Source organism: Halichondria panicea, chromosome 6 (genome assembly GCF_963675165.1).
Source record: "Halichondria panicea chromosome 6, odHalPani1.1, whole genome shotgun sequence".
Classification (NCBI taxonomy): Eukaryota; Metazoa; Porifera; class Demospongiae; order Suberitida; family Halichondriidae; genus Halichondria; species Halichondria panicea.
The window spans coordinates 3,104,493-3,121,411 of NC_087382.1; the positions used below are offsets into that span (position 1 = coordinate 3,104,493).

Sequence of the window (16,919 nt, forward strand, 5' to 3'; positions counted from 1 at the left end):
TGCCTAAGGGTACGTGGCAACCATAAACAAACTGAGCTCACTACAATTATACACAATGGTCCTCAGGGAAACTAGTACATCCAATAAGTCAACCGTTCAACCTGCATGTGTGTACGTGTGTGTGTGCCGTGTGACGTTGAGGTGTGTGTGAGGTGTGTGATATGTGAGTGTGAAGTGAGAACAAAGAATATATGCACTGGCAAAGTCTTAAACGAGAGGTTCAAATCATAATTATGACAGTTACAATTTTTGCTCAATTAAAGATAATGCTGCATCTACGTTTACATGCAGATAGTTAATTGGGGCGAGCGTAGCGAGCCCTATTTTAGTGACCTCGGTAGACAATTTCTCTGTATGTTTGTATGTATGTCATGGTACGTCCGTACGGCCTGATAGCCGGTTTTTACACACGCGGTCCTTACCAATTTCGTGTATTCTTATTGTATTTTGCACGAGCGATAAGAAAAAGTTGCATAAAATGAATCCTGACAACGAAAGCAAACAAGAAAGGCTTCGAATAAGGAGGGATCGAGAGAGACAAGCAAGAGCCCAAGAAACAGCTGAAGAGAAAGAAGTCAGGCTAGCCAAACGTAGAGAAAAGCACAGGGCACTCATACATGCACCTCAGATATGCTGTCTAGAAGTATTCTCAGCTGGTTAGTGCTATTTACCCTAGCTACTGTTACCAGGAGTGAGCACTATCACATTGTGCCAGTGGATTCAACTTACTTGTGTAATGAATATCGAAATGGAACTTGTTTCACTCTCGAGCAGCTTGTTCAAACAGACCTGTTATCTGATGGAGACAATCTCACCTTGAGCTTTCTACCTGGAGATCATGTGTTAACTGAGCAGTTATTGATTCGTAACTTCTTACATGTGCAAATCACTGGCCAGAACACAAGTACCACTGTAGTTGGATTCCATAGCAACGGTGCGATACGTTTTGTTAGTATTACCAAATTGAACATTGAACGCTTGGGTTTCGTTGGAGCGAATGTTGAACCACAGAACTCACATCAAGGATTGACCATTGACGATTCTCGCGATGTTTACATCAACGACTGCTACTTCTCGGACTTTGAAAACCACCTCGTTAAAATTACTAATACTCAAACTGTAACAATTGAAAGCACTCTTTTTAACAATAATACTGGCCAGGCCCTGCACATTGAGGCTGATGATGTGTACATAACAAATAGTGTGTTCACTAGAAATGATGGAGGTGCAGTTTACATTAAATCAAACAACGCACTGATCAACAACACAGAGTTCAACTATAACAGTGCTGAGAGCGGAGGAGCAATAGAAGTGGTATCTGGTGCTGTAGTGATCACTTGGTGTAACTTCACAAATAACAAAGCTGTGCAGTTAGGTGGAGCCATTCATGTTGACTCAGGTAGTGTGTCCATCTCCAACAGTGAGCTGACAAACAACAGTGCTGACTATAAAGGTGGAGCGATTAGTGTTGTTTACTCAGGTAGTGTATCCATCTCCAACAGTGAGCTGACACACAACAGTGCTGACTATGGTGGAGCGATTAGTGTTACCTCAGGTAATGTGTCCATCTCCAACAGTGAGCTGACACACAACAGTGCTGTCTATGATGGTGGAGCGATTAGTGTTGTTTACTCAGGTAGCAGTGTGTCCATCTCCAACAGTGAGCTGACACACAACAGTGCTAACGATGGTGGAGCGATTTATGTTTACTCACGTAGTGTGTCCATCTCCAACAGTACGCTGACAAACAACAGTGCTGACTATGGTGGAGCGATTAGTGTTACCTCAGGTAATGTGTCCATCTCCAACAGTGAGCTGACAAACAACAGTGCTGTCTATGGTGGAGCGATTAGTGTTGTTTACTCAGGCAGTGTATCCATCTCCAACAGTGAGCTGACAAACAACAGTGCTGACTATGGTGGTGGAGCGATTTATGTTTACTCAGGTAGCAGTGTATCCATCTCCAACAGTGAGCTGACAAACAACAGTGCTGACTATGCAGGTGGTGGAGCGATTTATGTTTACTCAGGTAGCAGTGTATCCATCTCCAACAGTGAGCTGACACACAACAGAGCTAATAAAGGTGGGGTAATTAATGTCTTCGAATCTTCCACCTTGATCATCAACAACACTGACATTACTAATAACATGGCCAGTTTGAACATTTCGCAATCAAACGTAACATTCACTGGAATGAATATTGTCAGTAACAATGGTCGTCCCATTTATGCTTTCAATAGTCGAATCGAGTTTAATGGACCTACAACACTGAGTAACAATCATGGTGTGTTTGGTGGAGCCATCAGCGCTGACCAGAGTCAAATATATATTAACACACAAGAAGTGATCATCACAAACAACACAGCTACTTCTGGAGGAGGGATATTTCTGAGAGAGAGTACACTCTTTGTAAACGAGCCAATAGAGATCAATCAAAACACAGCACAGGATGGTGGGGGGATTTATGCATATTCCAGTAGAGTTGAGTTCCAATCAGTGCAGATGGTAGGTGCATACGGTCAGCGACTTTCTCCAAATAAACAGAGTGAGATTGCTCACAACATTGCTGAGAATGGTGGAGGTATACATGCAGTATCTTTAAATATTAAACTAACTCAATCACATGTCAACATTGACTCAAATACAGCTACTGCTAGTGGAGGTGGAGTGTATCTACAGCAAAGTTCGAAACTGTACCTATTTAAAACGAATGTAGATTGTCAGAATAAAATATATGTCAAGTTACTGATGAACAATCACTCGGCTCAGTATGGAGGAGGGATATTTGTGGCAGATGACACACAGAGGAGCGCGTGTGGAGGAGGGGCCACAGAAACGGATGCAACTCAAACTATTTTTTCTGACTGTTTCATTCAAACAATTAATCTGTATGGTCGAATATACTCTAATATAAACTATTTCAACACATTCATGACTAACAACACGGCTACCCAGTCAGGAGCAGACATCTACGGAGGTCTGTTGGACAGGTGTACAGCAAGTCAAAATGCTGAATATCCCGTTTCTTCAAATGGATCTGGATTGGACTACATCCAAAACACTGTAAAATCCTCCACTGAATTATCAATATCCTCTAGGCCTGTTCAGGTTATGTTTTGTAACTATTCACAAAATGACTGTTGTTCTACACAAAAAGGACACACATTTAAAGTCAATGTTATGGCTGTTGACCAAGTTGGAAATCAAATAAATGCCACAATTCGCAGCTCTGTTGTCAGTGAGAGTGGACGTGATCGTTTCAAAGAAGGACAGGCAAAACAGGAAATTGGTAATCAGTGCACAGAATTAGAGTACAATGTATTCTCACAAGACAGCTCTGCTCAAGTGGAACTCTATGCCGAGGGTCCATGCATTAATTTGGGAATTTCAAGACAACTTATAAATATTTATTTTCAACCCTGCATATGCCCTATTGGACTTCAGCCAATTCAGTCCGATATTGAGTGCAGGTGTGACTGTGATCCAGACTTGCAACAAAGATATCAGATAACAAACTGTTCTGATGAAAATGGGACCATAAAATTGGAAAGCAATAACAACATATGGATAGGAGTGACTAATACCACTAACGGAAGTGGGTATGTTGTTAGTAACTGTACATTTGACTATTGTGTACTAAAGCCAGTCAACATCAGTCTAAGCAACCCTGACGAACAGTGTGCCTACAATCGAAGTGGTGTCTTGTGTGGAGAATGTGAACAAGGACTCAGTCTTGTGTTGGCTACGTCAAAATGTAGAGAATGCTCTAATTTTTACCTTCTTCTACTAATTCCATTTGCGCTGGCTGGCATATTGCTAGTTGCTTTAATTCTCGTGCTCAACATCACTATAGCAACTGGAAATATTCATGGCCTCATATTTTACGCCAACATAGTAGCTGCTAATAGAGCAATTTTCTTTCTTAGTTTAAACAACTTTTTAACAGTTTTTGTATCATGGGTGAATCTTGACCTTGGAATCGAGGCATGCTTTTATGATGGGATGAACTCTCAAGGAAAAGTGCTCCTTCAACTTATCTTCCCAGCTTACTTGTTTCTTCTTATGTTTCTCATTATAATATTGAGCAAGTACTTTGACTCATTTGCAAAGCTCCTCTCTAACAGGAACCCAGTTGCTGCCCTAGGCACACTCGTCCTACTCTCTTATTCTAAATTCTTACGGTTTATCGTTGCTGCATTACAAAACAGGGTCTTGGAATATCCTGACGAACCAACCAAGACTGTTTGGTTGTTTGACGGCAACGTGCCATACTTTACTCCCAAACACATCCCTCAGTTTGTTGCTGCTGCCATAATCCTCATTGCTGGTGGATTGTTCACTGTACTGCTCTTCTTTGGACAATGGTTTCCACGCTGTTCCAAGGTTATGATATGGACCAAGAACACATACTACACTGGCTTCATGGATGCATACCATGCTCCATTCACTCCCAAGCATCGCTACTGGGTGGGACTGCTCCTCTTTGCTCTGATTGCTCATAATCTAGTAGCTGCCATGGCTCCAGATACGTCTCTCCCTGTGCTATCATCTGGTTGTATTGCAGTTGGACTGATAACATTGACCAACCGAGTACACAAAAAACAACTGAGTGAATATCTAGAAACATTATTTCTGCTTAATCTCTGCATTCTATCTTATGGCACTTCCTACGTTGTTGAAACACACCGACAGCAGGAAACATTGACTATTATTTCAATGTCTGTAGCTTTCATTCTCTTTGTGACAATCATCAGCCACCATTTCCACCACTTCACACTAAAGAAGACCAAAATATGGCCCAAGATAAAGGAAGTCACAAAGAACTTGACAACTGGTGCTGCCTACAAAAGGAACCGAGAACCTAACAATGTCATGGAAATGCTCCAGTTTGTAGCCAATGAAATTGATGACGATGATAATGAACGACTTTTAGCTGAGCAAATAGACATTGTGGACCCGCAACCTTACACTGATGGAGCTGTGGAAGAAGCTGACCCTGATCGCTACATCACTCCTCCCATCATCAGACCAGCCACGAGGCTGGACCAGCTGAGAGAGCCTGCCCTGGACGTCCTGGCCCCCCTCACCACAGAGGACTACAGACCAGCCCCTCCCCCTAAAAGAGTCAACCATCGTCCTGCTGTTACACACACAGAAATAGGCCCCATACGCAATGAAGTGTGAACTGTCTTATTTAGCTGAAGTACCTTATCATGTAAATAACATTTGTAGGCATTGTTAATTCCAACAGTTACTGTCGTTAGCACTTGTTTATGTCACTATAGTTTAAAAAGAGATACGCTTTTTTGTAGATTCTTGTAGATTTATTCTTTGTAGAGATAAAAAAATTTAATGGTTGTGCTATATATGAATTGTTAATATTCGATTCACACATAATTATCTACGTTACCAATAGATTACATTCATAAGGTCAATTACCAAAGAGTAAAACCACAATATGTAAGTGCATGTATACAGTGCATTCAGCCAGGAGTGTATGAAGAGGAGTATCCAACTCTCACGCACATGCATTCCATTCTATATCCCGGACTGAATCCGTCGCTAACACTTGTAGTTATGTAAACTGTTAGCCATGAATAAAATTAAATGTGGGCTGGAGGTACAAACCACAGCAGACCATGTGCGTGTATGCTGATATCATTTTAAACTAATTAACCACTACACCTACGCACCTACTTGAGATGCGGTCTGATAGTGACGTGGTATGACATACTCATACCGGAACCTGGTTTACACTACAACTGCTACAGTTGGATACTCCTCTTCATACACTCCTGATTCAGCCTATATAGAGTAAATAAACGCAATTTGGTGCGTATTGGTAAATATTTTGGGATTGGAACATTTCTAAGAAAACATTATGATACCATTGTGTTGGTGAACAAATTATCTAAAACTCATCCAAAAACATTTCCAGGGCAACCAAAGGTGGTGGGTATGTGGTGGTTTATATAACACCAACATTTTTATAGTGGACAATCGCTTAGCGATGGAAAAGACCAATCGTTTTCGGCTAAGGTATGGAACTTTGGCGCAACATTCCTGAATAGTTAACCTATCATATTATGCATGGTTACGTAGAGCTTACATAAGTACACGTACTCAATTATGGGATATTTTCGCTTAGCAATGGAACTCAAGCAAATTTGTCGTCTAAGGTCTATAATTGTTTTTGCACTTTATGTTCTATCTTTTGATGGAAAAAATGTATCCAGAAATACTTTAGTTCTGAAGATATTTGATGTTACACATATTTTTTTACGATCACACCCATTTTCACCTAAAACGATTTCCCATTACAACAACTTTTGAGGAAATATTTTTGAATAATGTTGTAGCTTATTCATTCACCTATACATTGGTATCAGCACAATTTCTTAGAAATGTTCTAATCTTGAGATACATTTAAGTACAACTACTCACCCTATTGTGGTGTTTACTCTCAAAGCTGAATTAAGGCACTGTAGTTTAAATGAACCTTCCATGCAGCGTTAATTTCTCACCATTGCCTGTTCTCTCCAGAATCTCTATCCTTGCCACTGTTTTTAGACATCGCACGCTCACTTGATAAACTTTTTCATCATCACTTTCCGTGCCCGAAGAGTCCATGATATCTGCAAATATATACAATCACTCAGTTCTCATCTGTCAATACTAACAATTCAACCAAGTGTTGTCCTCAAGAGGTCCACATGCATACATGCATGCACACAAAAATGGTACTGCTGCTGTAACCGTATAGTAGTGCCATGCAAGTCTGGCAGATTATGTGAGCATAACTTCCATGCATTCCATATGCAAACAAGTTAAGTGAAGTACATTATAATAATCGGTACAAGCAGTTGTACATTACAAGCTTTAGCTGAGCTACAGTACATCACCTTGAACACACTCTAAACAACAAGGTCAGGAAGTATAGTTATAACAATTTCTCTGCATAGTATCTAGTATATATGTATACCGTACACTGTAAAAAAAAAAGTGCGGTGAGCACACTAAAACCGTCGCATATAGCACACTTTTTCAAAAAAGCGTGCTATATGCGACGGTTTTAGTGTGTCCACCGCACTTTTTTTCAATCATTTTTTTACAGTGTACAGCTGAGGGAGCCTGGCTGGCCTGAGGCATCTTCAGACATATAATTATAATTATGGATATAATAATTATAGACATGCAAGGGGGAGGGGCTCATGTGATGTCTGATCCCATTGTGTTTTAACATGCATGCAGACAATAGTGTTTCAATTCAGCAACAAAAGCACTGACAGCACATTTCCATCAACATTTCAGAAATAACAATTGAAGACAGAGAACATAGTCACATTACAGTGATGCTTTGATCAATAAAAACAAAACCACGACGGAGACATGACACACATAATTATAATAATTTTATAGTTAATACAATGCTAGTACTTGACGTCTGCACCTAGCCCTGTCCATTTATCAGGCACTACTGTGAAATATTTGTCCATTGCCTCACAGAATCTCTTACGGTAGAGTTCAGGGTACACGACAGTTGGTAGCGTCTTCCCAGCTGTCTTCTTGAGGAACATTTCCACCCTCTTATCCAGCGTAAAGGTATGGATATAGTCTATTGGGGAGGGAGAAGGAATATAATTATAATCACAAAATTAATACACTTGACGTTCACAACTATTAAATTGACAAACGGATTGCAACTCGTGATTAAGGTAAAAGACATCATTAATTTTTTTAGAACAAACACTTTTTATGGCACAATCACAATCAACAAACGTCGAGAGGAACTGAACGACGTATAGCTTGTTGTTTTACAAGCCACACACACACTTCCCCGCCCCCTTACAAGCTTACCAATAATTCCAACGACAAGTTCTCTCGTGGAGTCATCGATGCAAGTGAGTAGAGAGTAGTCCATGATGGCATTCTGTGCCAGGAACTCAGTGTCGGCTAGTATGGCCTGCATCAGTACGCACTTGGAGTGGGGGTACACATACACTGGGTTGCAGCAAATTGCTGGAGGGGGAGATCAAAGTTATTAATAGGACTCGGACGCTTTCTATACTCGAGATACTACAGCAGTGATTTCATGCAAGCTTCTCGTGTGCTACTAAATCAGCTGACAGTTAGTTTAAATAAGTATCATGTACATTGAAGGTAGTTCTCATCCAACAGTACGTCCCAACTGCTCTCTTTAGATGGATCAATGAATCGACTTCTCATGGAGCCCTTCAAATCGAACACCTTGTTTATAACGACATGACACATACCGATGACATGAAATGTATGATTGGCTCCAAAACTATATGAGTCAATGCAGTACGTTGTTAATTGGGAGTATCTTGTTTCAATAAACTGACATGTAATAGTACATATCTCACGATGTGGGAGTCTCAATACTTTTAACGTTTTCCAAACAGGATACTCTGGACTCTATATTTAGAGGAACCACACAGCAAGTACTGAGTCTACCTCAAAACAGGGAGAGGTGGTTGAATAATTATACAAGAGCAGTTGCATGCATGTGGAAAATAGCAAAAGTGTAGTGAAACAAAAAAAAGTTACATCCGTTAAACGTGAGTTGAAGACTATAATCTGCACTATAGACAATTTAACTTTACAGCCGAAACCAGCTATATATACTAACCTCAATCCAAGGCCTGTGAAGGAGGCTAGCTTTATATACTAGCCTCAATCCAAGGCCTGTGAAGGAGGCTAGCTTTATATACTAACCTCAATCCAAGGCCTGTGAAGGAGGCTAGCTTTATATACTAGCCTCAATCCAAGGCCTGTGAAGGAGGCTAGCTTTATATATATACTAGCCTCAATCCAAGGCCTGTGAAGTATATATACTAGCCTCAATCCAAGGCCTGTGAAGGAGGCTAGCTTTATATACTAGCCTCAATCCAAGGCCTGTGAAGGAGGCTAGCTTTATATATATACTAGCCTCAATCCAAGGCCTGTGAAGTATATATACTAGCCTCAATCCAAGGCCTGTGAAGGAGGCTAGCTTTATATACTAGCCTCAATCCAAGGCCTGTGAAGGAGGCTAGCTTTAATATATATAGGTTAGTGGAATCGTAGTGATACATATATTATACATACAGTAATAGATATGTGTACATGCATGCAGTTAATAAATAGAGGGTCTCACAGGTAGACAGGCTGTTATATTATACGTTGTAATAATTATAGCCCCACTGTGGGGGGTCTGTACTCACCAGGGGGGGGCACAGGAGTTCAGATACTTGAGTCCATCATGTAATGTGTTACTGAACAGGAGATGCCTTGATGCTTAATTGGGTCAAAACAATCCAACTGCTACAGGGAAAAATCAAAACATCAACAATTGCTTTGCATAATTACGTATATGCACCTATTAATACACAATACGCAATACGCAATTCTGAAGGGGTATTGGAAAAGAATATTATTAAAAGGAATGCTCATATCTAAGTAGGACAAGTTAAATCTGGAAAGCCCTAGGGTATTATAGGTGCATATCATGGCCAAACTGGGTATTTTCCGGAAAACACCCAGTTTGGCCATGATAATTATGTACCTACATATATCGTTGACATAATTAGAGAATTTAGAGGTCCAGCTGTAGGGAGTATATCCTGATTTGGAAACTTAGTATACAGATACCAGGAATAGGAGTATCTGACCCACGTACTTTTATAGACAATGCGCAAGTGTAGATTGTTCAGTAGCTGCGTCATACTTACTTAGTTATCACAGAGTATATGAAGACACTTATGGTGAAATTCACCTGACATCACAAGAGTGTCTGTTGACAGTGTGTAATGTGAATACACGCATCGTGTTACATTTCCTACTTCACAGTTTATAAACTACAAGTATTTGTGACGTAGCAAGAGGAAAGCCTGGAATGGAATGTGTTTGACACATAATTATAGTGATAATATCTTATTGTTACTATTATAAACGGGTACTAATTTTAGCGAATTTGCTAAATGAATTATAGAGACTGAGATCTACGGCATGTACAAGAAAGAGGAGAATATAATTAAATAAAACATTTCTTTTTTCTAATGTACTTTTGAGAGTATGCTAAGCAAGCTAGCCCTTTTTTCATCTGTATCTGACTCTAAACTTTCCATTCAACCTTAAAACTCATACTTGTACATCTTTTGACAAATACTGTGCTAATGAATTTGCTACAAATCCGCCAAAATTAGTACCCTAAAAACAGAGAAAATCTGAAAACTCTAAATTTACTACCCGTCTATAATAGTAACATTAAGGTACTCCTTATTCGTGCACTCCTGTATAGATACACATCTCTATATACCATACTTCAATTTTAGGTGTGAAAGAGCACTTGTTGACTATTGCAAAAGTATAGTGAAACAAAAAAGCGTGCAACATCCATTAAATAGTGCATGAGTTGATAATCTGCACTAGACGGTGTGCAACTATTTAGACATTTGCTAAATATAAAATTAATAATAATTATAGTAACCATCATACAACCTCAGATATGCTGTCTAGAAGTATTCTCAGCTGGTTAGTGTTGCTGCTGAGCCTAGCTACTGTTACCAGGAGTGAGCACTATCACATTGTGCCAGTGGATTCAACCGACTTGTGTGACGGATATGGAAATGGAACTTGTTTCACTCTCGAGCAGCTTGTTCAAACAGACCTGTTATCTGATGGAGACAATCTCACCTTGAGTTTTCTACCTGGAGATCATGTGTTAACTGAGCAGTTACTGATTCGTAACTTTTCACATGTGCAAATCACCGGCCAGAACACAAGTACAACTGTAGTTGGATTCCATAGCAACGGTGCGATACGTTTTGTTAGTATTACCAAATTGAACATTGAACGCTTGGGTTTCGTTGGAGCGAATGTTGAACCACAGAACTCACATCAAGGATTGACCATTGACGATTCTCGCGATGTTTACATCAACGACTGCTACTTCTCGGACTTTGAAAACCACCTCGTTAAAATTACTAATACTCAAACTGCAACAATTGAAAGCACTCTTTTTAACAATAATACTGGCCAGGCCCTGTACGTTGAGGCTGATGATGTGTACATAACAAATAGTGAGTTCACTAGAAATGATGGTGGTGCAGTTGACATTGAATCAAACAACGCACTGATCAACAACACAGAGTTCAACTACAACAGTGCTGAGAACGGAGGAGCAGTGGAAGTGGTATCTGGTGCTGTAGTGATCACTTGGTGTAACTTCACAAATAACAAAGCTGTGCAGTTAGGTGGAGCGATTCATGTTAACTCAGGTAGTGTGTCCATCTCCAACAGTGAGCTGACACACAACAGTGCTGACTATGGTGGAGTGATTGATGTTGACTCAGGTAGTGCGTCCATCTCCAACAGTGAGCTGACACACAACAGTGCTGACTTTGGTGGAGCGATTGTTGTTACCTCAGGCAGTGTATACATCTCCAACAGTGAGCTGACAAACAACAGTGCTGACATTGGTGGAGCGATTTATGTTTACTCAGGTAGTGTGTCCATCTCCAACAGTGAGCTGACAAACAACAGTGCTGACTTTGGTGGAGCGATTTATGTTTACTCAGGTAGTGCGTCCATCTCCAACAGTGAGCTGACAAACAACAGTGCTGACTATGGTGGAGTGATTAATGTTTTCTCAGGCAGTGCGTCCATCTCCAACAGTGAGCTGACAAACAACAGTGCTGACTATGGTGGAGCGATTGATGTTTACTCAGGCAGTGTATCCATCTCCAACAGCGAGCTGACACACAACAGTGCTAAAGAGGGTGGAGCAATTGATGTCTTCCACTCTTCCACCTTGATCATCAACAACACTGACATTACTAATAATATGGCCAGTTTGAACATTTCGCAATCAAATGTAACATTCACTGGAATGAATATTGTCAGTAACAATGGTCGTCCCATTTATGCTTTCAATAGTCGAATCGAGTTTAATGGACCTACAACACTGAGTAACAATCATGGTGTGTTTGGTGGAGCCATCAGCGCTGACCAGAGTCAAATATATATTAACACACAAGAAGTGATCATCACAAACAACACAGCTACCTCTGGAGGAGGGATATTTCTGAGAGAGAGTACACTCTTTGTAAACGAGCCTATAGAGATCAACCAAAACACAGCACAGGATGGTGGGGGGATTTATGCATATTCCAGTAGAGTTGAGTTCCAATCAGTGCAGATGGTAGGTGCATACGGTCACCCACTTCCTCCAAATAAACAGAGTGAGATTGCTCACAACATTGCTGAGAATGGTGGAGGTATACATGCAGTATCTTCAACTATTGACCTCACTCATTCCTACGTCAACATTGACTCAAACACAGCTGACACTAGTGGAGGTGGAGTGTATCTACAGCAAAGTTCGAAACTGTACCTATTTAAAACGAATGCAGAAATTCTGGATAGAATATATGTCAAGTTACTGATGAACAATAACTCGGCTCAGTACGGAGGAGGGATATTTGTGGCAGATGACACACAGAGGAGCGCGTGTGGAGGAGGGGCCACAGAAACGGATGCAACTCAAACTATTTTTTCTGACTGTTTCATTCAAACAATTAATCTGTATGGTCGAATATACTCTAATATAAACTATTTCAACACATTCATGACTAACAACACGGCTACCCAGTCAGGAGCAGACATCTACGGAGGTCTGTTGGACAGGTGTACAGCAAGTCAAAATGCTGAATATCCCGTTTCTTCAAATGGATCTGGATTGGACTACATCCAAAACACTGTAAAATCCTCCACTGAATTATCAATATCCTCTAGGCCTGTTCAGGTTATGTTTTGTAACTATTCACAAAATGACTGTGGTTCTACAAAAAAAGGACACACATTTAAAGTCAGCGTTATGGCTGTTGACCAAGTTGGAAATCAAATGAATGCCACAATTCACAGTTCTGTTGTCAGTGAGAGTGGACGTGATTGTTTCAAAGAAGGACAGGCAAAACAGAAAGTTGGCAATCAGTGCACAGAATTAGAGTACAATGTATTCTCACAAGACAGCTCTGCTCAAGTGGAACTCTATGCCGAGGGTCCATGCATCAATTTGGGAATTTCAAGACAACTTATAAATATTTATTTTCAACCCTGCATATGCCCTATTGGACTTCAGCCAATTCAGTCCGATATTGAGTGCAGGTGTGACTGTGATCCAGACTTGCAACAAAGATATCAGATAACAAACTGTTCTGAGGAAAATGGTACCATAAAGTTGGAAAGCAATAACAACATATGGATAGGAGTGACTAATACCACCAGCGGAACAGGTTATGTTGTTAGTAACTGTACATTTGACTATTGTGTAGAAAAACCAGTCAACATCAGTCTAAGTAACCCTGACGAACAATGTGCCCACAATCGAAGTGGTGTCTTGTGTGGAGAATGTAAACCAGGACTCAGTCTTGTGTTGGGTACGTCCAACTGTAAAGAATGCTCTAATCTTTACCTTCTTCTACTAATACCATTTGCGCTGGCAGGCATATTGCTAGTTGCTTTAATTCTCGTGCTCAACATCACTATAGCAACTGGAAATATTCATGGCCTCATTTTTTACGCCAACATAGTAGCTGCTAATAGAGCAATTTTCTTTCTTAGTTTAAACAACTTTTTAACAGTTTTTGTATCATGGGTGAATCTTGACCTTGGAATCGAGGCATGCTTTTATGATGGGATGAACTCTCAAGGAAAAGTGCTCCTTCAACTTATCTTCCCAGCTTACTTGTTTCTTCTTATGTTTCTCATTATAATATTGAGCAAGTACTTTGACTCATTTGCAAAGCTCCTCTCTAACAGGAACCCAGTTGCTGCCCTAGGCACACTCGTCCTACTCTCTTATTCTAAATTCTTACGGTTTATCGTTGCTGCATTACAAAACAGGGTCTTGGAATATCCTGACGAACCAACCAAGACTGTTTGGTTGTTTGACGGCAACGTGCCATACTTTACTCCCAAACACATCCCTCAGTTTGTTGCTGCTGTCATAATTCTCATTGCCGGTGGATTGTTCACTGTACTGCTCTTCTTTGGACAATGGTTTCCACGCTGTTTCAAGGTTATGATATGGACCAAGAACACATACTACACTGGCTTCATGGATGTATACCATGCTCCATTCACTCCCAAGCATCGCTACTGGGTGGGACTGCTCCTCTTTGCTCTGATTGCTCATAATCTAGTAGCTGCCATGGCTCCAGATACGTCTCTCCCTGTGCTATCATCTGGTTGTATTGCAGTTGGACTGATAACATTGACCAACCGAGTACACAAAAAACAACTGAGTGAATATCTAGAAACGTTATTTCTGCTTAATCTCTGCATTCTATCTTATGGCACTTCCTATGTTGTTGAAACACACCGACAGCAAGAAACACTGACTATTATTTCAATGTCTATAGCTTTCATCCTTTTTGTGACAATCATCAGCTACCATTTCCACCACTTCATACTAAAGAAGACCAAAATATGGCCCAAGATAAAGAAATGTGGTAAGAACTTGAGAACTGGTGTTGTAGACAAAAAAAACAGACAACCAAACAACACCATGGTGATGCATCAGCTTGCAGCCAATGATGACGATGAGCAATTTATAGCTGAGCAAATAGACATTGTGGACCCGCCACCTTACACTGATGGAGCTGTGGAAGAAGCTGACCCTGATCGTTACATCACTCCTCCCATCATCAGACCAGCCACGAGGCCGGACCAGCTGAGAGAGCCTGCCCTGGACATACTAGCCCCCCTCACCACAGAGGACTACAGACCAGCCCCTCCCCCTCCAAGAGTCAACCATCGTCCTGCTGTTACACGAACAGAAATCGCCCCCATACGCAATGAAGTGTGAACTGTCTTATTTAGCTGAGGTACCTTATCATGTAAACATTTGTAGGCATAATTGTTAGTTCCAACAGTTACTGTCGTTAGCACTTGTTTATGTCACTATAGTTTAAAGAGAGATATGCTTTTTTGTAGATTTTTATAGATTTATTTTTTGTAGAGATAACAAAATTTAATGGTTGTGCTATATATGAATTGTTTCGATTCACACATAATTATCTACGTTACCAATAGATTACATTCATGAGGTCAATTACCAAAGAGTAAAACCACACTATGTAGGTGTATAGTTTAAATGAACCTTCCAGAGTTAATTTCTCACCATTGCCTGTTCCCTCCAGAATCTCGATCCTTGCCACCACTTTCCGTGCTTATAAAGAGTCCATGAAATCTACAAATATATACAATCACTCAGTTCTCATCTGTCAATACTGATTATCAACTTTAAAATAAGTGTTGTCTTAAGAAGTCGACATGCATACAATGGTATACTGCTGTATCTAACGTTTGTAGGCACCAGGTCCGGCAGATTAGGGGCAAGTATAACTTCCATGGATTCCGCATGCAATAACAAGTTGAGTGAAGTACATGCATAACATGTAATCGGTACAAGCAGTTGTACATTACATGCTTTAGCTGAGCTACAGTACATCACCTTGAACACTCTAAACTAAAACAGCAATGTCGGGAGAAGTTACCTCAGTCATGCAGGAAGAAATCTCATGCAGTTTCAGCACAATTTTTCTCTGTGTAGTATAGTACCTAGTATGTACATGCAACTGAGGCCGGGAGAGTCTGGGGGATCTTTTATATTATTATAAGACATGCAAGGGGGAGGAGCTCATGTGTTGAAAATAATTATTGGTCCCATTGTGCATGCAGACAATAAACGTGTTTCAATTGCCCCGTCCCCTCACAAGCTCACCAATAATTCCGACGACAAGTTCTCCCGTGGAGTCATCGATGCAAGTGAGTAGAGAGTAGTCCATGATGGCGTTCTGTGCCAGGAACTCAGTGTCGGCTATAGTATGGCCTGCATCAGTACGCACTTGGAGTGAGGGAGGGTACACGTACACTGGGTTGCAGTAAATTGCTGGAGGGGAAGAACAGGTTATTATACTATAGGCAACTATATAGAGGCTGTCCACGGTCTCATGGGACAAGTGGTCAAAGATAAACTGTTCAACTCAACACAATAGTCACCCTCTACTCTGAATGTGTTTATTAGTCGTTTCTTGATTGCATTAACTGTTTCCATACGAGTTTATTAATTAAATCGTTCATATCAACAATTATGATACAAAACAGACCTAAACACTAGTAATTAATTGAGAAGAAGTCCACAGTACTAGTACTAGTGCTAGCATAACGTCCATGATGGATCATCAACATACACCTGAAGCAGTATCAATGCAGGAACTCTCCAAGAGATACAACACAAATAGTCGACTATCACAACTCATGGATGTGTACCAGTAGCTGTGTCATACTATACATAACGTAGTTATCACAGAGTATATGAATACACTTATGGTGAAATTCACCTGACATCACAAGAGTGACTGTCGACAGTGTGAGTAAGTCGCCGAACTCTGTCAGACATCAAAGTGCGTCAGGTAAAAGGGCGTGTAACATTTATAATTATAATACGCACAAACAAAACAAGACTGATTCAAACTAATTACACACACTAACAGATGGCCATGGGCCTATTGTCCAGCGAAAACTTGGATAGGCCAAGTTGCTTCCAGTCCGAGCAGTGATAACTTGGAAAAAACTACTGAATTTTTCGATTTTTGTCAGAACGTACCGATCCCCGTTTTTGCCAAACTACACAGCTAGAGCAAACTGACACAAGCTGAGTACAATCTAGATAGAGTGCAGTACAGAGTGGAGCAATTCCCAGAATCAGGTGACCTTGCAAAGCGGAGCTACACTTGTTTTTTTTGAGGTTGTAAAGTGCTGAGTCAGCAATATTCTAGCTATAAGCGCTAATATATAGCGCTTATAACTATAGGTGCTGTATTATTAGCGCTTATAGCTAGAATATTGCTGAC

The 16,919-nt window shown here is 40.5% G+C and overlaps 3 protein-coding genes across 3 annotated transcripts; 2 read left to right on the plus strand and 1 right to left on the minus strand.

Moving 5' to 3' along the window:
* The first annotated feature begins 309 nt into the window (after positions 1-309).
* On the plus strand, positions 310-5,335 carry LOC135337035 (uncharacterized). The gene has a single exon (XM_064532928.1). It carries the CDS (start codon positions 631-633, stop codon positions 5,182-5,184), a length of 4,554 nt encoding a protein of 1,517 aa, XP_064388998.1. The 5' UTR covers positions 310-630; the 3' UTR covers positions 5,185-5,335.
* Positions 5,336-7,260: 1,925 nt separating this feature from the next.
* LOC135337042 (1-phosphatidylinositol 3-phosphate 5-kinase-like) lies at positions 7,261-8,561 on the minus strand. The gene is made up of 3 exons (XM_064532932.1): positions 8,154-8,561; positions 7,858-8,019; positions 7,261-7,615 (listed from the first exon to the last, which is right to left on the minus strand). Exons 1-3 carry the CDS (start codon positions 8,269-8,271, stop codon positions 7,431-7,433), a joined length of 465 nt encoding a protein of 154 aa, XP_064389002.1. The 5' UTR covers positions 8,272-8,561; the 3' UTR covers positions 7,261-7,430.
* On the plus strand, positions 8,442-15,057 carry LOC135337041 (uncharacterized). Its single transcript, XM_064532931.1, has 2 exons — positions 8,442-8,579; positions 10,506-15,057. Exons 1-2 carry the CDS (start codon positions 8,522-8,524, stop codon positions 14,867-14,869), a joined length of 4,422 nt encoding a protein of 1,473 aa, XP_064389001.1. The 5' UTR covers positions 8,442-8,521; the 3' UTR covers positions 14,870-15,057.
* The last annotated feature ends 1,862 nt before the right edge of the window (positions 15,058-16,919 follow it).

Excerpts from the sequence above, each read along its gene's own strand:
- LOC135337035 (XM_064532928.1), top strand. The coding sequence starts at position 631 with ATGCTGTCTAGAAGTATTCTCAGCTGGTTAGTGCTATTTACCCTAGCT.
- LOC135337042 (XM_064532932.1), bottom strand. The coding sequence starts at position 8,271 with ATGTGTCATGTCGTTATAAACAAGGTGTTCGATTTGAAGGGCTCCATG. Across the intron at positions 8,020-8,153 it reads GGATGAGAACTACCTTCAAT|CAATTTGCTGCAACCCAGTG; the intron begins GTACATGATACT and ends CTCCCCCTCCAG. Across the intron at positions 7,616-7,857 it reads ACTTGTCGTTGGAATTATTG|ACTATATCCATACCTTTACG; the intron begins GTAAGCTTGTAA and ends CCTCCCCAATAG.
- LOC135337041 (XM_064532931.1), top strand. The coding sequence starts at position 8,522 with ATGCATGTGGAAAATAGCAAAAGTGTAGTGAAACAAAAAAAAGTTACA. Across the intron at positions 8,580-10,505 it reads AAAAGTTACATCCGTTAAAC|ATATGCTGTCTAGAAGTATT; the intron begins GTGAGTTGAAGA and ends ATACAACCTCAG.